Source organism: Notamacropus eugenii, chromosome 5, assembly GCF_028372415.1.
Source record: "Notamacropus eugenii isolate mMacEug1 chromosome 5, mMacEug1.pri_v2, whole genome shotgun sequence".
Lineage (NCBI taxonomy): Eukaryota > Metazoa > Chordata > Mammalia > Diprotodontia > Macropodidae > Notamacropus > Notamacropus eugenii.
Genome location: NC_092876.1, coordinates 271,816,715 through 271,840,641, shown reverse-complemented (window position 1 = coordinate 271,840,641; position 23,927 = coordinate 271,816,715). Strand labels below are relative to the sequence as shown.

At 35.6% G+C, this 23,927-nt stretch overlaps 1 protein-coding gene across 5 annotated transcripts in view; it reads left to right on the top strand.

Moving 5' to 3' along the window:
• LOC140506074 (aldehyde oxidase 4-like) overlaps positions 1–23,927 on the top strand; it is a 120,231-nt gene that overhangs the window by 64,186 nt on the left and 32,118 nt on the right. For all 5 annotated transcript variants that reach the window (XM_072612832.1, XM_072612833.1, XM_072612835.1 and 2 more), the window contains 7 exons: positions 4,687–4,779; positions 6,295–6,464; positions 8,508–8,622; positions 9,989–10,111; positions 12,492–12,588; positions 14,226–14,350; positions 16,428–16,561. In XM_072612832.1, the coding sequence (XP_072468933.1) occupies positions 4,687–4,779; positions 6,295–6,464; positions 8,508–8,622; positions 9,989–10,111; positions 12,492–12,588; positions 14,226–14,350; positions 16,428–16,561 (857 nt within the window). The remainder of the gene's footprint in view (positions 1–4,686; positions 4,780–6,294; positions 6,465–8,507; positions 8,623–9,988; positions 10,112–12,491; positions 12,589–14,225; positions 14,351–16,427; positions 16,562–23,927) is intronic.

The window sequence follows — 23,927 nt, the reverse complement described above, 5'->3', positions numbered from 1 at the left end:
GTCTAAGAGGGGAACTTTAGGAAGGAGGGTATTCTAGAAATGGGAGACAGTGCAAAATCACTGAGTCAGAAAGGAGATTGAATGTTAAGATATACTGTCTCTAAGGGGAATGAGAAAGCCAGCGTGGTGAATCATGGAGGGGAATGATATATAATAAAGACTCAAAAGAGAAGGTTAAGCCTAATTATGAAGAGCATTAAATGCCAAGCAAAGGATTAATATTTGATCCTTTAGATAATGGGGAGCCACTAAGGTTTATTGAATAAGGGAATGAGGAGAAATAGATGTATGCAAGAGATGTAGTAGAGCTGAAATAATACCAAGTATAGGAATCACCCCCACCAACATTAATCGCTTTCTATTTTGATTAGTATTGTATAGTACAAAGTTGGATCAAGATTCAAGAAAGCTGGGATTTGATTCTTGCTATGATGCTAGATGTGTGATTATAGATAAGACACAAACTGACCTTCAGTTTTCTTATCAGGAAAATGGAGATAATATTACAGATGAGTATCTCACAGAGTAGTTGCGAGGGTCTCACCATTCTTCCTGCTTTACATCTCAACAACTAATAAGAAGATGTATATAAAATGTTTTGTAAACCTTAAAGTACTATGCAAAATATCACCCAGACAGCCAGGTGGTGCAGTGATAGAGCCCTGGGCTCCAAATCAGGAAGACTCCTCTTCATGAATTCAAATCTGGCCTTAGTCTTGTAACTCTGGCTGAATCACTTAGCCTTGTTTGCCTCAGTTGCTCATCTGTCAAATGAGCTGGAGAAGGAAATGGCACTCCACTCCAGAATCTTTGCCAAGAAAGCTCCAAAATACAGAAAATGTGAAATGACAGAACAGCAACAAAATAGCAGCTATATCACTCTTATTTTATACATAGATGTGTATATGTTCATATAATGTGTGTGTATATACATATATATATGTATATATATATATATACACACACACAATATACATTATTTTAGTCCACTTGTGAATAGTGCCAAAACCTTCCATGATCATTCCTTCCCAAAGCCCTCAAGACATTTAGGCCTGTGTCAGGCAAATAAACAGCAAATGGTTCCCCGTGATCTATTTTGCAGTGAGAAATGTTTCACACAAACAAACTCATATCTTAGAGCAATATTTTACCTATTTCCCATAGCTCTTTACCATAAATAATTAAAAAGTGGAAATTTATTATGCTATACTGTTCACTAAGACACAGGCTAAAATTTTATAATCTCAAAATATTACTTAATTACCAAAATTAGAAGATCAAGAATTCCTAATTCAAAGGTATGGTCATTCATTATCTCCTCTACCCTCCTACACCCCCACCTCCATTTGCTTTCACTCAAATCCATAGGAATTTGATGTTGTTTTTTCTCAAGGATTAAAATTGCACACACACACACAGACATACCTACATACAAATAATCAGAAGTAAGATATTATACCTTTCAAGTTCCATTATTAAACAAAGGAAATACTTCCCACTAAATAAATTAATCTCTTCACTGGCATTTAACCTATAAAAGACATTCTTTCTCATATTACTTTCTTCTTAGGGATTCAGATCTCCTTTGCTGATATATTAAGACCTTTTCACCTGGATCCTCATAAAGACACCACCACCCCCTTTTATAAACCTTTTAAGTGTATTTTCATAGTGTTCCAAATACTAGCCTGTACCAAATGCAGAATGTATGGGTTCCATTTTCTTTAGTTATTAAGTGAATAGTTCTATCTGATATCTTGAAAATGCAAATGGAAAAAGGCATCTTAACTGTACCTACATATTTGCCCTAATATTTCCCCCAGAAACCACGGTCAACCCCCAGTGACATAACTTTATATTTTGTGACTTTAAAATTTAATACAACTTTCATTTGCAACTTGGCATGCAATTCACCAATGGAGTGATGCAGACTATATCCCAATTTAATTCTGTTGTTACTTGAAGAGACCTACAAAACATTAAATGTCATCCATACATGCACCCAGAAACCCTTTCCTTTGACAAGCCTCCTTCATTTCCACATTCTTTTCTTAATTTTTGTTCATTAATCTTTGGTAATGGAAACTGCTCATTGTAAGAGATTCACTGACCTCTCCCCCTCCATCACTGTATTTGCACAATGACTCTTATCTACTCCCATTTATGTTAGTTGGAGCTCATTTAGTTCAGTTCCTCTATAATTTTTCTTGACTTAAACCACTACTTCAATTATTCAGTTATCAGCGAATTAACATCTAATTCTTATATATTACATTTGAGTTACTTCCCATTGAGAACTTGCCATTTACTCAAAGTTCTCATCTTATCCCCAAAGCAGCAGGGCATAGTGGGAAAAAAATCAGTCAAAAGACCTTCCCATTCTAATCCTGGTTCTGCATGTTAGCTATATGATGTTGAATATGTCACTTAGGACAAGTTAAGTTAAAAAAAATCACCAATCTTCCTGAAAGGAACCCTAAAAGCAAGAGTTCTTGGAACATCACAGCTTTCATTTCAAACAGAAAACCGTGCAATCATCGAGAGAGAAAAAGTTTAATTACCGAGAAACTCTAGTCAGGATCAAGCAAGATCTAGCTACTTCTATTACAAACCAGAGGAGATCTTGGAATGCAATATTGACAAAGACAAAAGTTACCGGTTTAAAACCAATAATAACTTCCCTGTAAATCTGGATACAATTTAAAAGGGAGGTAAATGGATATTTAATGTTGTAGAGGACATTCAAGCAGTTCTGATGCAGAGCCCAGACATGAGTAAGAATTTTAAAATATAATCACAGAAGGGCACAGAAACCTACACAGGTAAATTTATTTGATTAACTGGAATCAGCTGCATCATTATGTAGTGAAACAATTCTAATAGAGGGAGAAGAAACAAGAAAAACAAAGAGAATGGGGGTGAATATGTTTTGTCCTTGGGGTTTTAAGATAGGAAAGTAAGGGAGGACAAAATGGTGTGAAAAAGAAGGGGATGAACTTATTTCTCATTTTGAAGGTGTGTAAGAAGAATATACAAATATGATGAAAGAATGAGGGCAGAATGGGCATTGGATGAATCCGTTATTTGAAATGTACAAAGAAGAGTTGAACACATAGATTGTTGTAGAAAAAGATGCAATTCAACAAGGAAACAAGTGGTCATTGGGATGAGTATCGTGTTAAAAGAGAATAATACCAGAGAAGGGTATAGTCATAAAAGATTATTAATCCTGAAGAATGACAAGGGGTGGGAATAAGAAAAGCAAAGAACTAGAATATATGGTTATCATCACCTCTTTCATAGTTGTGAAATGACTGAACAAATTATGGTATATGAATGGAATAGGATATTATTGCACCATAAGAACTGATTGAAGACATGACTTCAGAGAAGCCTGGTTATGACGATTAAAGTGAGTAGAAAAAGAACAATTTATATAAGTCTACACCATGGTAAAGAAAGACAATTTTGAAAGATTTAAGAACTCTGATCTTAACTCTGATCACAATGGCCAATTGTGTCTACAAAAGACTTAGGATGGAGAATGTTAGCTGTCTCCTGATGGATAATGGGCACAAAGCGGAGAGACAAACGTTTTTGGACATGGCCACTGTGTTAACTTCTTTTGCTTATTTGAACTTATTTGTGATGGTGGTTTTTCTTTCCTTTTTCCATCTTTTCGTTGAGAGGTAGATTAGAGAATGTAATCTCCAACCTATCCCCAAAGGATGGTCAATATAACATTTTTTTAAAAAATCACAGAAGAGAGCAGAAGGAGACTGAGAAGGAAGAAGAGGCATAGAGTTCAGTCTTGAACATAATGTGTAGGACTTACTATGCACTAAGGAAACACGGGAAATGGTATGAAATGGAGATTCATAGTTTCAAACTGAATCCTCTTTTTCTGTCCTGCTGTGTATATAGAAATACCCTTTTTTCTTAAGTTCAGAATAAAAGATATGTTTAAAAAGACAGGTTACTTTTAGCACCTCTGACTCTGTTTCCTCATTTGTAAAATGGAGATAAGAATAATACTTTGACCATCTATCACATAGGTTTGTTATGAGGGTTAGGTGAAATAAGACATTTAAACACATTTGATAAAACTTCAAGTATCATATAAATATACCTTGCTATTATCATACATCATTATATACCTAGGACTTAGCAAAGAGTCAGGAACCTATTAGGCACTTGAAAATGATTGTTGCACTGAAATGCTGTGTGGGGTCAGACCAGTAGACAGGAATGAGAGAGAGGAACAAGGAAGCCAACCAAAACAGACTGAGGAGGCTTGCTTTGCTTTGGTACTCCACCAAGATTTTTTGGAAGCTAGGATGGAAGGGTATCTTTAAGCAACTGTTTTTGAATTCATATTTGGTTACCGATAAGCCATCCTCATCATATTTCAATTAAATAAATGTGACTTTTTTTGATCAGTGTATTAGGGTGGGATGCTATGACTGGTTCCAGGGACCACTGTTTGTATCCTCATTGTACCTCTGCCTAAAGTTCTCTCAAGATCAGAAATCTTGTTCTTTCAGATTAACCCATAACTATTTCAGAGCAGAACTGACAACTGAAGCCTTGGGAATAAATGGAAAATGTTACTTCCAAAGTCATACCCTCAAACCTTGATTTTCATAAAACATTTAAATGCAAAATAATTTTTCTTTCCTTTTTCAGGATCCCAAAATGTATCCAGAAATACCAGAAACTTCGATAAGTGCTCTGGAAGAGTTTCCCATCAAAACTCCACAGGGAATACAAATGTTCCAGGTTTGTTGCTTCATTTAATTTCAAAGCAGAGAGGAAGCTTCATACTCCTGAGGTTGTGAGGCAGTAGGTATTCTCCATGCTGTCTCTCCATTTTCAGCAAACACATTTCCTGTTAGGGACTCTACTGGAGGCAGGTGGATTTGATCACTTTCATCTACATGTGACTTTCTCAGTTCTTGTTTCATGCTTTTACCCAAGGAAATTTTAGCTAAATTTCTATTTTGAGACATTCACCAAAAATATCCTGTTTGTTTTCTTCTAACAGTTCATGTTTCTCCTTTAAAATCAGATGGAGATCTCATCTCCAGGAAGCTTACCCTGATTAATTTCATTCCACTCTGATCACTTCCATTTACTTCAAGCCTTCTCAGCACTGTCTGTCCTCCTTGAATTAGTATGGGGTACTATATTTGTACTGTATACTATATGCATACTACGAAGAAGAGGTATATAATAGCATATATAATATTACATATTTATAATGCTAGTATATATCATTTTTGTAATATATAGTATATATACAGATGTCAATATATGATGATATAGAATACTAATATATACTAATATAAATACTCCTTATATAACATCTACTACTTATTACACATACACACATATTGTATATGGATATACACTGTATAGATATATGGATATCCTTTGTATTAATATATAATATGGACACTATATGAACATAGTATCTCTACAAAGAATATGTTGCATATATGTATATACACATGTATATATGCATATAGTCACCTATATATAATTCTATATATAACACAGAATAACATGGCATATGTTATATAATATTCTATATTGACATGTAATACTATATATTCTACTTATATAACACCATATATAATAATAATATAACACCACATGTGAGGAAGGATACAGTAGTGGATAGATTGCTAGAGTCAAGGAAAATGAGTTTGAAACTTGTGTTAGATATTTACTCACTTTATGATCCTGAGCAAGTAACTTTACCTTTGTTTGCCTCAGTTTGCTCATGTGTAAAATGGGTATGATAATAGTACCTACCTCACAGAGTTGTCATGAGGATCAAATAGGATAATAACAAATATTTAGATGGGTATTTGTACAAAGTAATTTAAATAAATTTAATACCTCTAATAAGTATTAAAGATTCAAATGGCACTGAGATTTAGGGATACCCTGTATATGGACAGTGCATGGGAACCTTAAAGTTCTACATAAAATTTCGGTATTATTAAGTTACTGTATAAAGGACCCTAAATGATTTTCAGGTATATGTGTTCTATATCACACAACTAAAGTGTAAATGTCCAGTACTCTACTCAGTACATGACAGATGTTCATAAACAAATACCTGATATATTGACAAGGATATGTAATAGACCATTGCCTCTATATGTGCGGTGTTGTTTTCTTTCCTGGAGTTTATCAATGGCTCAGAAATGTTGTGTATGTTTTTTTTGGTTTCTTTTTTGAGGATAAAAATGTCTTACAATGGACTAATTTTTTTTCATTTACCAGTGTGTAGATCCCCACCAATCTCCCCAAGATCCAGTTGGACATCCAGTCATGCACCAGTCAGGGCTTAAACATGCCACTGGGGAAGCTGTCTATAATGATGATATACCCAGAGTAGACGAAGAACTTCTCCTGGCTGTAGTGACTAGTACCAGAGCTCATGCAAAAATCTTGTGAGTAAAGAAAAAAGACATCCTGCAAAATGACTGAATATGCTTAATATTAAAAAAATAGATTCTAAGTTTTATGGTGGAGTCCTTTTATGAATCTTCAAGTTTTGTAAAAAGTAATTAAGTTGTTTATGACAAAGTTATAAAGAAACCTATGACTCAAGAAGTACAACATCTGCTCAGTGATGATGCCAGCCAATGGGGAGAGACAGAGATGATAGGACATGCTGTGCCTGAAGGACAACATAGTGGCTATGAAGATATAACAATTCATTATAAGTGATTTTACAAGGGCATTGTGGTTTCTCTTTCTTATTTGCAATCACTTAAAATGTACTGCAATAAAAATGTAATATAATTAACTTTGCAGCAACCATGTGATTCTCTGGGTCCACTGCACCCAGGAGTGTGCTAGTGCAAGCTCTTCTTGGCTTTGCAAGATGATAATTAAATGTTCAGTGTGAGCCCTTACACTTGAGAAATTGGCAAATAATACAAATCAGGGTTTGATTTATTGGGCTTTTTTTAATTTCTAGATTTAAGATGATGGAGAAAATGTTAATTCTGCAGATTAAACTTAAAAGTATGCTGTGAAAACATTTTTTTGAGTAGAATAGTTGTTAAGCTTTTACCAGCATACTCCTGCCTGTATATCCCATTCCACTCTCTCTTTCCATCATGATTTCACCCTAGTTTCCATTAAAATTCCAATTTCTTTTGTAGCTTTTGTAGACAACTTTTGTAGCTGTCCCCAACTTCTGCAAATTCCAGTGCCTTTCATCTGTCAGTTATTTCTTATTATCTTCTCTATAGCTCGATTTTTATATATTAATTTGTATGTTGTTTCCCCATTAAATTGTAACCTCCTTGAGGGCAGGGAATGTCTTTTTTTCCCCCAGTATCTCCAGAGTTTAGCACAGTGCGCACTTGATAATATTTATCAATTGATTAACTGATTAATCATTACCTTTCCCTAGTAACCTGCATTACTTAGGCTACTGGTTTCTTTGGGTAGTTCCTTGCTAGCATCATCTGTCTTTTAAGAACCAGTATCCAACTTGGTTGCTGGAGAGGGTAGAGACATTTCTTCTCTCCACTCTTACCTTATTATTTTCTTCCATTCACCTTTTTTTTTGACTGACCCCCTACTTCTACTTTTTTTTCTTCCAGTATCAACTACACCAATCTTTACTGAGCTAGCTAACAGATTAGATACTGAGTCCATAAAGAATAGATTTGGTTTGATAAATGTGCCTCAACTTTTCCATACTTTACCTTTAGCTTTGGCTAGAAGTCTGATTGAAGTGTTCTCATTCCTATTTCAAACTGCATCCCAAATGACAACCATATCTGGCTTTCTAGCCTGTATGGAAGGAACTTAGAGCTGCCTCCTTTGTCCTAGAACCGCTAGATTTGGGCTTTGAATTTTCTTTACTGATGTTCTTGTCACCTACTACAATTTCCTAGAAATGCCAATGTCTTCAGTTTTGGAAATTCTTACTCTTCTCTTTATTGAATGGACCTTCCCTCATTTAAGCATTAGGTGGAAGAGGGCACAAGAGAACATCTTGAATAGTTAAGGATCAGAATGAAGTACGTATAGTTTAAGATTCAACTATTGGGAAACAAAGTGAGGAGCTAGAAGGTCCCATAGTGAAAGACAGCATCAGTAGCAGTATCAGTAGCTAATAGACTTATGAGGCAAAGCATTTCAGACGGCAAAGGTTCAATACCACATGTAGTGTTTTGCTAGACAGTAACTTCAGTTTGTTCTACTTACTGACTTCTACAAAAGCAGACTTCAAGTACCCCTACCTTCCTTCCAGCTCACCCAAATTCACTTCCCAGAAGAGTTTACACCACCACCACCTGCTATAGTAATGGGGAAACTGTGTCAGTGGGATTAGCAGACTGACCTTCCTTGACATTTTCAAGATTGCTGGTTTTGCAATGAGAAACAATCATTAGCACACATCTCCAACTCAGTCAAGGTCAAGGTCATGGCATCACAATCTATAATGTTAATGCTAATATTTTCTTTCCAAGGTCAATCGATGTTTCAGAGGCCCTTGAAATCCCAGGTGTCGTTGATGTGATAACTGCTAAAGATGTACCAGGAGAAAATAACCATGAAGGGGAGATATTTTATGCAGAAAATGAGGTGTGCTATCTGTGTTAGGACCAATGAGGAACTTCATATTTAATTGATTATCTTATGTACCATTTACTATTCTAAATATCCTGTTTTAAGAGTCCAGACTAGACTAGTTTCTTTGTAGCTATCATATAGACCATGTACATAATATACAGATACATGTAGGAGCAAATCCTATGTTTGAATCCTATCAGTAGCACAGCAGGGGACCTCTTACTTTTCCTATTTATATCCCCAGTTTAGCACAGTACTTTGCATACAGTAAGCACTTAATAACTGGTTTTTTTTTTTTTGTCGCTTGTTTGTTTTTTCATTCATTCACTTATTATGTGTGTTACTTTAGGAAATTCTCTTTACCTCCCTAAGATTTGTTTCCTTAGCTTCAAAATGGATATAGCAATATTTTTTTGCTGTCTCACAGTTGTGAGAATCCAATAAAATTATGGAAGGAAACTAAGTTCTTTTTCTGGATGAGTGTAGGGCAATTCAAAAAGCATTGAATTTGAAGCAAGTGAATTTGGGTTCCAAGCATGCCTCTGGTCCTTATTGCTTGAATGATTGTAAGTGAGGCTCTTCATCATTCTAGATGTCAATTTTCTCATCTGTTAAATGAGGAGGTTGTCCTAGATAATAACTGAGATCTCTGCTGGTTTTGAATTAATAAACTGTTTATTTCTAGTAATAACGAATAATAACTAACATTTATGTAGTTCTTACAATGTGCTGAGTACTATGCTAAAAATTTACAGACCTGGGAGATAATAATAACAGTAGCTAACATTTACATAGTGCTTACTATATGAGAGACATTGTGCTTGAGTGAATAGAGGGCTGGGTGTATCAGTGAGACTCATTTTCCTGAGTTCAAATCTGGCCTCAGATACTTATTGACTATGTGACCCTGGGCAAGCCACTTAACCCTGTTTGCCTCAGTTTCTCATCTGTAAAAAATGAGGTAGAGAAAAAAATGGCAAACCACTTCAGTGTCTTTGCCAAAAAACCCCAAACAAGCCAAAAAACAATAAATAACGTCACAAAGAGGACTGAAATGATTGAGGAAAATCAGCATGTGATAAGCACTTTACAATTCTTATCTCATGTTGATCCTCATAACAACCAAGGCAGGTAGGTGCTATGGTTGTTTATAGATGAGGGAGCTGAGGCAAACAGCCTTAAGTAACTTGCCCAGGGTCATACAGTTAGTGTCTGAGGCTGGATTTAAATTCCTTCCTAACTTCAGGTCTGGAATTCTATATACTATACTATCTAATTGTCCTGTGTTTTATAGGAAATGGGATAAACTCTTAGCAGAGTTTAAAATTTATGGCGACCACTCTCATGGATTGATAGATAAGGTCTGGTTGTATTGTAGGTGATTTGTGTGGGTCAGATTGTCTGTACTGTGGCTGCAGACACATACGCCCATGCAAAGCAAGCAGCCGAGAAAGTAAAGATTACTTATGAAGACATGGAACCAAGAATCATAACTATAGAGGTAACCGTACTATTTCCTACTCTTTCTTGTAGAAATGATGGAGCTTTTCTCAGAAGTTAACACACGAAGTCACAAGACAGTCTCTTTCAGGCTTAATTTAGAGACTCTCTGTGAGTCCTTCCCTGCCTCATTTCCTGTTTCATTTTTTACTTATTTGCCTACTGAGTCCCATAAAATTAAAACAAATTAAAGTAAAATTAAACTGTGTCCCTTCCTGATAGGACCTGGATTGTCCTTCGGTAGTCTTTTACCAAGAACTGGAGACTGATTATAGCATATGACTGTAGAATAGCCTTTATATTTATTTAGGTGAGCATGCATATTTGTGAGAGTGTATGCATGTAAATGTGTGTGTGTATGTGTGTGTGTAGATAGGTAGTTGTTGTTATGTTTGTCCTTCATTCTTGGAGAGAATCATGACAACAGGTAGATAATGACATGACTTGCAGTTGACTTTGATTTGAATGAGGGAGGGCTGTGCAGTCACCAGCCTCACTTTCTTCTCCAGAGCCATCTGGGTCCAGTGACCAGATATTCATCAGGATGTTGGGAGATGGCCCAGAATGCAATGGGAGACTCTGGCTCTTTAGGCTAAGGTCTTTCAGCTTCTCACTTTGAGTGAGGTAATGCCCATTCAGCGAATGGACCTCTTTAAGAAGTGAGTCAAGGGATGGCCTCTTTAACCAAAAAAAATGAAAAAAAATCAAACTTGGAGGGGAAGACTCTCAGGGTTGCTGGCCAAAAGAGAAACAGTTTCTATCTACATTCACTAAGCCAGGAGGGTCCAAAAATAGCCATTAAGTGGTACTTGGGCAAGGATCTATTGTTGTCCAGTCTATGATCTCCAGAGTGAAATGGTTTTGAACTTAGGTCTTTGGGAAAGAAATACAGCCAGTAGACCATCAAGTTAGCTAGGCAGCTTTTGGCCATCAAAATTCACCTTCCTTTGGATAGGAAAGGGAGATGGAGAGACAGAAGCAGAGGCAGAGACTGTATATATGCATATATGTGTATTGTGTTATATATAGTTATACATATATAACATACATACATCTATTCATTTATATCTCTCTCTATAATATATATATATATATATATATATATATGCACATTAGATTAGCTTTCTCATTTTTGAACATGAGGAAACACCAAGAGGATTTAATGACTTGCCCAGAGACAGATAGGCAGACAGACGGTGTGTGAAAGAGACAGACAGACAGAGACAGACAGACAGACAGACAGACACACACACACACACACACACACACACAGACAGAGACAGAGACAGAGACAGAGAGAGAGACAGAGAAAGAGAGAGAGAGAAAGAGAGAGAGATACACACACACATACACACACACACACACACACACACACACACACACACTGAGACAGAGGAAAAAGAAAGAGTGAGAGAGAGAGAAAGCGACAAAAAAAAAAAAAAAGAGAAATGAAGTAACAGAGTGACAGAGAAGCGGGAGTGAGAGGCAGAATCTAAACCTATGTTCTTTAGTTCCCAAGCCATTACATTTCCCACTGTTTCCCACTGCCTCCTTAGATAAATGGAAATATAAAGCTTTACACAATGATTATTGGGAAGATTGGCAAGAAGCCGACTGGATTTTTGTTATCTCTGTTAGACAGGGGGACCCATGAAATCTTTATGGATTTTTATAACTATCGGTCACATCTTAAATGTGCAAATCAGGAGAGAAAAAAAGAATCCACCCAGGTTACGAACCCCTCCCCTATAGAAAAGAGTAAGAGTGAGTCAGGCTGTGGTGAGGCTGATCTCTGCATGAATACCTGAGAGAATGAGTCCATTTGTGCCAGGGAAAGTAAGGAACTGAAAGTGCAAGAAGAGGAGAAAGCGGTAAGGAGAGGAAGGAAAACAGAGAAGGAAAGCCTCCTGGCACTCTGGGCAGTATGCATACCAGTGGAAACAATGATGATTTCAGTGGAAAAAACAATAGTGGAAAAAACAATGGTGGAAACGGAGGTAAAATTCGATTCTGTGACATGAGCTTATCTGAATCATTGGTTTTCTGAATTCCATCTATTCCTTTTGGGGAGAGACTGCCTGAGATGCAATGGGGCACCACTAAGTGACCTAGGGCGTAGGATATTTGTGACATTGCATGAGAACAGCTCCTTGAGAATAGGTACTAATTTGTTTTGTATTCTTTCAAATCCTCTTCCCAGAGTAAACACTCAATAAGCCCATAGCATGAGTAAATGATGTTTATGAACCAATCAAAGTCATACTCCTATTTACTTTTTTGTCACTGAAACAGGTCTTGGGGATTTGAGGGATGGACAGCTAACAATGTATTAAAACTCCTCTGAAAAATATTGGTATACCCTTGTATTATTCTCTCCACAGGATGCCATAAACCATAATTCCTTTTTTTTTAAAGAGAAGAAAATAGAAAAAGGAAATGTCGACAAAGTATTTCAATACGTAGATGAAATAATTGAAGGTAAGTTTTTCTTTATCTGGATGGGAGACTTGCAAGTGTTCTTAAGGGAAGTAGCAATGTGAACTGTAAATTCAGAGAGAGATTGGATCTGGATATATCAATCTGTAAGTAACATGTATGGAAATGATCATTGAAGCCATGTAATCTGGGTACTAAGAGGAAACAGAAAAGATTCAGGACACATTTTTTGTCAGATATTCATGATTGGGAAAGTGGGGAATATGACTAGAGTGCAGAATATGGAGGTAGACAAAGAGATGGAGAAGCAGTCTTATTGGTAGGAGAGCCAGAAGACAGTGTCATCATGAAATTCAGGCGGAGGGATGGCCACCAGTGTTTGATACATTCTTTTTAGTCTGGGAATGTGATTTAATGTGTGCAAGAAACTTAAGACTAAGGAAACTCTGCTAATGAAGATCAACAATTGTTTTTCAAATTATTATCTTAAGCATATGGAGGTTTAGCAACATGCCCAGGGTTACACATCTAGTATATATGTGAGACAAAGATTTTTCATCCTAGGTCTTCCTTACTCCTAGCCTAAGATTTTGTCCACTATAAGAAATTGATTCAATAAACAAATACAATGTAGGGAACTAATTATATAATTCAATTTATTAATATTTTAATATTTAGAAAGGGATTTGTAAGGAAAGTGTTATTGTATCCATTCTACAGATGAAGAAACTGAAGTTCTGAAAGAAAAAACAACACTTTTACATGGTTATAAAGCCAACGAATCATAATGGAGTCAAAATTTGAACCCAGAGCTCCTGATGCTATTAAGTACTTCTTGTGCTTTATTATGTTGCCTTTCATCATAACCATCAAATGCTATCCAAGGTTCCCTGCTTCAGTGACTTGTCAGATTCCAGTTGGAAATTCATGAAATAGACTCAGAGGTTTTATAAACCCCTCCCCCCAGTCATACTCCCTTTGACATCCTTTTCTCCACGGAAGATGTGTGTGGAAGAATATAGACGAGACTTTGGTTAGGACTGGAAATACAGGCTGATGATGTGTTGATTTTTTTTCCCCTTAGATTTTCATGGTCTAGGAAAAAAAATTTTGATACAGATATTTTTGTTTTGTCTCCTTGTAAGAGAAAATCAGCACTACCCCATTCAAAAATGCTGTTATTTTTCAGTGAATGCAGTTCAACTACATCCTAAAGATGAAGGAAATGGAGGTTTAGTTATTTTTGTATCATCCGATTAAAAACATCTAATCTCTAAGAAACTCCTTCTAGAAGTTATTTTCCAACCATATGCCAAAATAGACTACATAAATTTAATCTATATAAATATGTATATGTGTGTATATATCCACATCCACACATGTGCATCTGTGTATTTATGTTTGTATATAGCTATATCTAGATATATCTCCAACCTAATGTTTCTAGACCCATATCTTCATTTTATACATAGGAAAATTGAGGCACAGAGAGATGATTTCTTTTGTCCCAGGTCAGAGAGCTAGTTTCAGATAAACTCAGGACCAGAATATATAACTTTAATTCAAAAGAAATAAAGTAGCCATTGTAAGCTAATATAGATTTCTCTGTATAAAATGAAAATGATAAATGATTATGACCCTGTGAAGATTTTCCTTTTCTTTCCTTCTGGTTATGACAGGTGAAGTCCGTGTTGAAGGGCAAGAACATTTTTATATGGAAACACAAACTATTCTGGTACATCCTACGGGAGAAGATAAAGAAATGGTGATACACACAGGAATGCAGCATCCAACCTATGTTCAGGTAAAATGGAACATTTTCAGAGCTTCTTCCCTTTTTTGGGCTATGACATAAGTTGGTTATCTGATGAATCCTACCACAATATCATCACAGACATGACATAGTGGTTCTCTGGTCTTTGGATACCATATTATCATCTTCTTTTCTAGTACATTGACTACTGATGAAATACAGAATTTTCAAAACAGAAACCAAAATAGTGTAGGAGTTTCCTTAATAAGTTTTAAAACAATTCAAACATTTCCTACATTGACAAATCCTTGAACTAGGTTCTTTATCTCTCCAAGAACAGGATTACATATCAATTAAATCAAAAGGAAACAAACCACAAAATATGCATTTTTGTTTGAAAGATCTTTTCCCAAATTATTGGTTTGATTGTTATGTATGACCTTCCTATATTAGCCAATTATGCATTGTGAAAATATGACATATGAACTTGATTTAGGATTTTAAACTATCTCTGTTTGGTATAACTTTCTGCATCATTCTGTTTTATAAGATATAATAATTTTGTTCCAACAGCAGAAGAAAACACTATTCCCAGATTAATTTCCTCTCAAACAGACATTTGTCTCTTATCATTCTATGCAAAAGCATATGTGGTAAAAATAATTATAGATGCTGATGACAATTCTACATTAAAGGGAATTCTACCTGTGTTTCCATTACATCTTACATTTTAGACCTGTGCAAGTAAAGAGAATCAGGAAAATGTATACAGTAGCCATAATAATGTAAATGAAAAGAATGACAACTACAGAAGTGAAACTGAATACTGTGAAGTTATAATTACCAAACTTAATACCAAAGAATTAATATGAAAAGGTATCTTTCCCACCTTAGCAGAGGTTTTGGATCATGGGGGATAAAGGAGAATTATGTCAGATATTTTTGATGTGTTGGTTGGTTCTCCTGAAATGAAACTTTTCAGCCTTAACTCCAGAATTAAGTAGCATATAGATTTAATTTTCAGTAACAGTTATGATTTCTAATTTATCTTCATTGTATATCTATGTATTGGCTTATTTTAATGAATTAATTCATTTTTCTTAGGAAAAATATATATATCTAGCCCTATTCTCTTTCTTGAGCCTTAATTTCATATCAGCAGTTGCCTTTTGGTCACCTCAAATTGGATGCACCTCAAGCTCAATATGTCCAAAACAGAACTTATCTCCCCCACCTCAATACTTGCCTCTCCTTATCTTCCCTATTCTTTAGGCACTAACATGCTCAGTTAGCCAGGTTCACAACACTGATGTTATCCTCAGCTAACTCTTTACTTACACTCACAGCATATGACCGATCTATATCTAATGTGTTGTCAAGTTTTGTAATTTCTACTTTCACATTTCTAGTATATGTCCCCTTCCTGGAACTCATACAACCTCAGTCCTGGTTCTTCACTTCATGCCTGGACTATTGCAATCACCTTCCAATTGATCTTCCTACTTAGTTTCCCCATACTCCAGTCAATCCTCCATTCAGCTGGCAAAGTGATTATCTTAAAGTTCAGGTCTGAACATGTCTTTCTTTTCCATCCACTGCCACCAAAAATTGCCAGTGACTATCTCTTAACTGTAGAATCACATGTAATATTCTCTATTTGACATTTAAACATTTTTACAGTATGACTCCTTCCTACAATCCAGCATCAATGACTGATCCTTGAACAGGACAGTCTACATCTCTTGACTGTATGTTTTCTCTGACCATTTTTCCAGCTTAGAATACTCACTCTCCTCAGTTTCATTCAGCTTCCCTGAACTCCTTTAAGACAGCTAAAAATCCTCCTTTTGCAGGAGCTCTTTGCAGTCCTACTCTTAACTGCTAACACCTTCCCTCTGGTGTTTTCTTTAATTTACCCTGAAATTATTTTGAGCACAGTTAATGTTTTTTCTCACCCTCTGCCTCATCTTTGTCACTCCAGAAGTTAGCACAATACTTGGGATATAGCAAGCACTTGATAAAAGTTTGTTAACCGACTGATGCATCTAATTAGTTATTATTCTAATTTTCATCTCATCTATACAACTTAAATTGATCTATCATAAAAATGAGGCAATGTCTCTTGCAGAGTTTCATAGCTGCTGCTTTGGATGTCCCAAGAAGCAGGATCATGTGCCACATGAAACGAGCTGGTGGAGCCTTTGGAGGGAAAGTGACCAAGCCTGCTGTGCTGGGAGCTGTTGCTGCAGTGGCTGCTCACAAGTAAGACTTCTTTCTTTGTTTCTTTCTTTCTTTCTTCCTTCCTTCCTTCCTTCCTTCCTTCCTTCCTTCCTTCCTTCCTTCCTTCCTTCCTTCCTTCCTTCCTTCCTTCCTTCCTTCCTTCTTTCCTTCCTCATCCCTCCCTCCCTCCCTTCCTCCCTTCCTTCCTTCCTCCCTCCCTCCCTCCCTCCCTTCCTTCCTTCCTTTCTTTTGTAACTTAACATACTAATAATTATTCATATTAAAGCCTCAGTGAAGGGGAGCTATGTGGCTCACTGGAGAGGGTATTAGACTTGGAGTAAAACCTGAGTTCAAATCCTACCTTAGATACTTAATATTTGAGCAACCCTGGGTAAATTACTTAAAGTTTCCATGCCTCAGTTTCTTCATCTATTAAATAGAGATGATAATTGTATACATCTCCAAGAGGAGGTGTGAGGATCAAATGATATAATAGGTTCTTTGGAAAATTTCCAGTGCTATATAAGTGCTATCATCATCAATACGAAAAATTCCAGTACTATATATGATCTTTTAGTTTTGGTTAAGAATTTCATCCAGGCATTTTTGTTAAGCACATTTCACCAGTTGTTGTCTTCAAAATACTGAATTTTGCTGGTTTCTATCCAAAATTGTATTTTTTAATTCAAAACAATAATTCAGAATGGGAAATAAAACTATATTATGAAGCTTATCAACAAAGTAACAGATAGTTTAGAGGACATGGCAATGCATGGCCATGAATTCTCCTAGATCTGCACTATTAGCAGTGTTTTTTTTTTTTTTTTTTTGAAAATTTCTAAAAATCACAAATGTTATCTATAAATACAGCTCACTGAATGACTTTGACATTTTCTATAATGGATTATAGACACCAGAATATAGAAGAAAAAGCATGGAAGTGTCCAGTGTGATATTCATAAGGCTGCTTTCATGGTAGATATGTGCTTCTCTTACACACATCTAGAACAGAATTGGAATTTTTTTGAGTCTGTGAAGTAGGAGTCGGATTGTGCATATAGATAGATTGTTTCCAAAAAATCACCTTCATATACTTTCTTCCTTTAAATGAGTCAATTTATTAAGAACATAAAGTTAGGTTTTATGTTGATCATACTGAGAAAGACTGACCCTTAAAAACCTGTGTTTAACAAAAAGATAGTTTGTTCTTTCATATGACTGTTTTGGCTGAATTGTCCTTAGTCTTAGTTTTTTTCCAAAAGCAACTTACACACACTACAATTAGATGCAGAAAACAGAAGATAAAGTCAGGCTCAGAGGAGAAATGCACATTCTCACGCAGAAATAGAAAAGTGGAAATAGAAATGGAGTCTTCAGTATTCAGTGAAAATAGCTTCTGAGACATCAAAATCAGAAAATGGAGGAATAAAGATTTTTTCTAACTACACCACTTCTCAAATCTTTCTAAAACGGAAATTATGCATGGAAGATATAGCAACTTAAGGTGTCTCCATGCTCTAGAACTCCAAAAGATGTTAACTCCTTTCCCCCACCAAAAATCATGAATTGATGTTCACTGATCCTGAGCTTACTCAGTACCTCATCCCCAACCTCCTATGCTATTGGCAGTGAGGCTGCACTGGCACACCCAAGGACATTGCACAGACTTACAACAAAACTCAATCCCATACCACAGACCCTCTCCCTGTTTCCAGTGCCATGGAGACCTTGATTATAGACTGCATTAGGAACCACAGACTCTCAGGAATAGAAACTTTGTGGGGGCTGCAAACCTGTAGCACCAACACTGTAAAGCCCTGAATTGCCACTACTGGACTAGAGAATTGAGGGATAGAAAAAGTGGGACAGATAACCAAAACAAAATACCACGGTTATGCATGGAGGAGGGGCTATGTAGCATGTAGATGTACATCATCCACAAGTCACTTGGGCCAGAGATACAGACTGGTGAACTGCAAATTTTAGGGCCCCTAAAGAAACCACTACCAGAGGGGACAGTCAGAAAGTGAATAAGGGGAAAGACAAGGGGAAAAAAAAGACTGAAATTATTGAGGATCTCAGGAAGAAGAAGAACTCTTAAAAATAAAGTGAATAAACCAACATGGTAAACAAGAATAGAAGAAAATATGACCTAGAGATCTAGTGATCAAGTTTGGTAGCCTATGAATAAGTATTGCAAAACAAAGGAAAGTTATCTCATGTTTCATGAGACAGGGAACCCTGTGGAATGTGAGGAGAATATGTAAACAACATGTTATCTCTGTGTAGCTGAAGAGAGTTCCTAAGTGGTTCATAAAAGTAATGAGAATTATGAGAGAAGAATTTATGACCTGCGCAGAAAAATAATGTTCATAGTAGAAAAACTGGAATCTATAATTCCATGTTCTCACTAAAGAAACAGAAGAGCAAATAACAAATTGGAAATGTAAATATTTGGTTATAGAGGATAATCTAAAAGAGGAAAAGCAAAAAACAGTATCATTAAAAGAATAAATGCTTACTATGTTAAGAAAACATACTGATCTCAAAAACAGAGAAAACCTAAGCACCATGGTCTTCTCTGAGGACATTACAGGACAAAAAATGGTAAATGTCCAGAACTTCTGAACATAGAAAATGGTATACCAATTGAAAGAATTTATAGACAACCTCTAGAAAAAACTTGACTGCAGACTCCAAGATGCATAGTATTTAAATTTGTCAATTCAATTCAGAAGCAACTAACTCTATAAATGGTTAGGAAGCAGACTTTCAAATACAAAAGGGAGAAAATTAGAATTATGTAATACTATTATTTCTCATCCACCTAAAAACATAGAAGGGAATGGAATAATGTGCTCTAAAGAGCAATAGAACTCAAGATATAGCCCAGTGTGACACACCCTGCAAATCTGAACTTAACCACAAATGACAAAAGATGGACATTCAATAATAAAGAGGTATTTAAGCATTTTGAGGAAGAAAACCAGAACTGAAGAGATTAATTATTTTTTTCAACATCATAAACAATTGAAGTACTGGAGGAGTGAGCAAATTCAGCAGATAAGTTTAAAGGAGGCAACAATGAAGAGACGTGCCTGGGATATTATGGACGGAACTTGCAGAAATCCTGCCTCCAGTTGGATCAATAATTTTTGGTGGTACTACCTTATGACAAGATGCTTAAAAAGAGGGAGGGGAGCCAGGATACAGAGAGGAGAGTGTGATGTGCCTGCTTAAAATCAAAGGCTAGCAATAAGCAGAAGATGACCTATGTTGTCTTAGAAAGAGAAGATCCTACAGGGAACTGGGTGAGATGGGGGAGAGGCCAAGTGTAGGATTGAAAAGTAGGGGGAGCCAGCTGGAGCCAAGGTGGTGATGCTGAGGCAGGGATTCTGCTGAATTTTCCCAACATACCTCTCCAAAAGACTTTAAAATGACACCTCAAATAGAATTCTGAAATATTGGAGCCAACAAAAGGTCAAGATGAGACATTTTTTCCAGCTTAGGACATCTTAGGAGGTCAGCAGGAGAGGTCTGTGATTCCACTGTGAGAGGGGGGATTGGCCTGGAGAGCAGTGTTTGTCTTGGTAATGCCAGCATTAGGCCTTGGAGGGGCTGATATAGTAGCAGGGCTAATGGCAGCAGCAGCATCAGGTGCAGAGATAGTAAGGGGGTCAGACAATTGATCAGAAATAGATTAAAAGAGACCCTTTTCTGGCACTGGGTGCAGAGCCCTTTGCATTGTCTAGACACAGTTCAAGTCAAAGTTCCAGGGCAAAGACAAACACCAGCACTTGTGGTCACAGGGGAGCAGGGGTCCTAGTCACAGATCCAGGATAAAGGGAATTGCTTGTGATCACTCTAAAGGGAACAGGGCCCCTGTTTTCAGATATAAGTGAAAAGGAGCACTAGTAAACAAACCAAAAAAAAGGAGCACTAATGCCTATGACTGCAAAAGAGCAGGGAACCAGGTCACAATTCCAGGGCTAAGAGGAGCAGTAGCACTTGTGCCTGCAGGGGAGTAAAGTCCTTTCTGGGTAAAGAACAGAGCACAGGGATACTTGTGACTACTGAGAACTTTATCATTATTACAACTGTTAAAGGAGTATTCATAGACAGAAGGCACAGATATGAGCTGATTATGATAGTATGATCTAAAAAATGAAGGGGTGAGAAAGAGGGATGCACTGGGAGAAAGGGAAAAGAGAGAAAGAAATAGGAAAATCATCTCACATAAAAGAGGAACTCAAGGAAGAGAAAAATGGGGAGTAGGAGTGGCAGGTAATACTTGAAACCTCATTCTCTTTGGAATTGGATCAGAGGGAATAACAGACCCATGCAGTTGAATATAGAAATCTATCTTATCCAACAGGAAGTAGGAGGGGAAGAGGATAAGAGAAGAGAGAATGATAAAAGAAAGGGTAGAGACTAAAGGAGGCAAAGATCAGAAACAAATCTGACATTTAGGAGAATCAGGATAAAAAGGACAAGACAAAAAGATAAACAGAGTAAAAATAGGATAGAGAGAGATAAAGAGTAATCATAACTGTGAATGTGAATGGGATGAGTGGGCCCATAAAATGCAAATAGATAGCAGAACAGATTAGAAACCAGAATTCAAGAATATGTTTTACAAGAAGCACACTTGGAACAGAAGGACACACATAGAATTGGCTACAGCAGAATCTATTATGCTTCAACTGAAGAAAAAAGGGCATGATCACAAAGCAAAAGCAAAAATAGATCTAATTAAAAAAGATAAGCTGGGAAACTAGATTTTGCTAAAGGGTACCATAGACAATTAATACTAAATATATATATATATGCGCACCAAATAGCATAGTATCCACATTCTTAAAGGAAAAGTTAGATGAGTTACAAGAGGAAATAGACAGTAAAACAGTACTAATGGGGGACCTCAACTTTGCTTTATCAGAACCAAATAAATCTAACCACAAAATAAATAATAAAAAAGTTAAGGAAATGAAAAAAATGTTTCAGTTAAATGTAAACTTCTGGAGAAATATTAATGGAAATAGAAAAAAATATACCGTTTTCTCAACTGTACATGACACCTTCACAAAAATTGACCATGTATCAGGTTGTAACAACTTCAAAAACAAATGCAGAAATATTTAAATGCACCCTTTCATTCCATAATGCAACAAAATTACGTTCAACAAAGGGCTACATAAACACAGATGAAAAATTATTTGGAAACTAAAAAAATCTAATCTTAAAGAATAGGTGATTCAAAGAATAAATCATAGAAATAGTTAATAGCTTCATTAAAGAGAATGACAACAAAAATATAACACGCCAAAATTTATGGAATGTAGCCAAAACAGAAAAAAAAAAATCAAAGAACATATCAGTAAAATAAAAAAAACAAGAAAACCATTGCACTTGAAAGTAGGAGTTGTTTTTTTTTTAAAAAGCAATAAATGATTGATTAACTTGATTAAAAAAGTGAAAGAAGAAAACCAAACTAATAATATCAAAAATGAAAAGAGAGAATGTACAAACAATGAAGATGAAACTAATGTGCTGTTCATCATTTCAGTCACGTCTGACTGTCATGCCATGACATGTCATGACCCCATTGGGGGGTTTATTGACAAAGTTACTGAAGTGCTGTGCCATTTCCTCCTCCAGCTCATTTCACAGATTAGGAAACTGAGGCAGAGTTAAGCGACTTTCTCAGGGTCACACAGCTAGTGTCTAAGGCCAGATTTAAATTGAGGAAAATGAGTCTTCCTGACCCTAGCACTCTATCCACTGTGCCATGTAGTTGACCCCTTTAAAGCAATTGTCAGGAGCTATTTTTCCCAGTTCTATGGCAATAAATCTGACAAGCTAAATGAAATTAATTAATATTTACAAAAAATATATATTGCTCAGATTAACGAAGAAGGCAATAGAATACTTAAATAACTCTATTTTAGAAAAAGTCGAACAAGTAATCAATGAGCTCCCTAAGAAAAATTCTCCAAGTGCAGATGGGTTCACAAATAAATTCTAACAAACATTTAAAGAACACCTAATCCCAATACTACTATAAAGTTATTTGGAAAACAGGCAAAGAAGGAATGTTACCAATTCCTTTTTATGATACAAATATAGCGCTCTTACCAAAATCAGGAAGAGCAAAAAAAGAGAAAAAAAACTAAAGACCAATTTCCCAAAGAATATTAATGAAAAAAATTAAATAAAATACTGGCAAAGAGATTATATTAATATATCACAAATATCATTCATTATGATTAGGTGGGAATTATACCAGGAATGCAGGGCTGATCCAATATTAGGAAGACTATTAGCATAATTGACAAAATCAATAACAAAACCGAGAAAAATCATATGATTATGATGCAGAAAAAGTTTTTTTGACAAAATATAATACTTGCTTCCATTAAAAACTTTAGAAAGTATAGGAATAAATAGAACTTTCCTTAAAGTAAGTTGTGTCTATCTAAAATTGACAGGAAACATTATCTGTATTTGGGATAAGAAAAAAGATCAGAGATGGAGCAAAGATGTCCATTATCACTACTATTTAATATTATATTAGACTTGCTAGCTATTGCAATAAGGCAAGAAAAAGAAATTGAATGAATTAGAATAGGTAATAAGGAGACAAAGTTATCACTCTTTGCAGACATTATGATGGTATACTTAGAAAATCTTAGACACAATCAACTAAAATGCTAGTTGAAACAATTAGTAACTTTAAGAGCATTGAAGAATATAGAATAAACCCACATAAATCATCAGTGCTTTTATAAGTGATCAACAAAACCCAGTAGAAAGAAAAAGATTCCATTTCAAATAACAATGGACAATATAAAATACTAAGCAGTCTACCCACCATGACAAACCCAAGAACTATATGAACACAATTACAAAATACTTTTTGCACAAATAAACACAAATCTAAACAAATGGAAAAATCATAATTACTCATGGGTAGGCTGAGCCAATATAATTAAAAATGACAATTCTACTTAATTTACTTGTTCAGTGCAGTGCCAATTTATATAAAAATTTTTTTTTGTAGAGCTACAGAAAAAATAACAAAATTCATTTGGGAAGAAACTAAGGTCAAAAATATTAAGGGAATCAATGAAAACAATATGAATGAAGATTGTCTAGTAGTACCAATTTTCAAACTAAATTACAAAGGGATAATCATCAAAATTGCTGGCTATGATGTGATACTGGCTATGAAACAAAGTGGTGGATAATTGGAATAGATTAGATATATAATACACAGTTGTAAATATTCATGATACTCTAGTTTTATTTTCTAGTTTAGTGGAAATAAAAGAAATGATAAATAAAACTAAAAGCTTATTCTTTTTAAAAGACTGATAAAACTGATCAATCCTTAGCTAATCTGACTTAA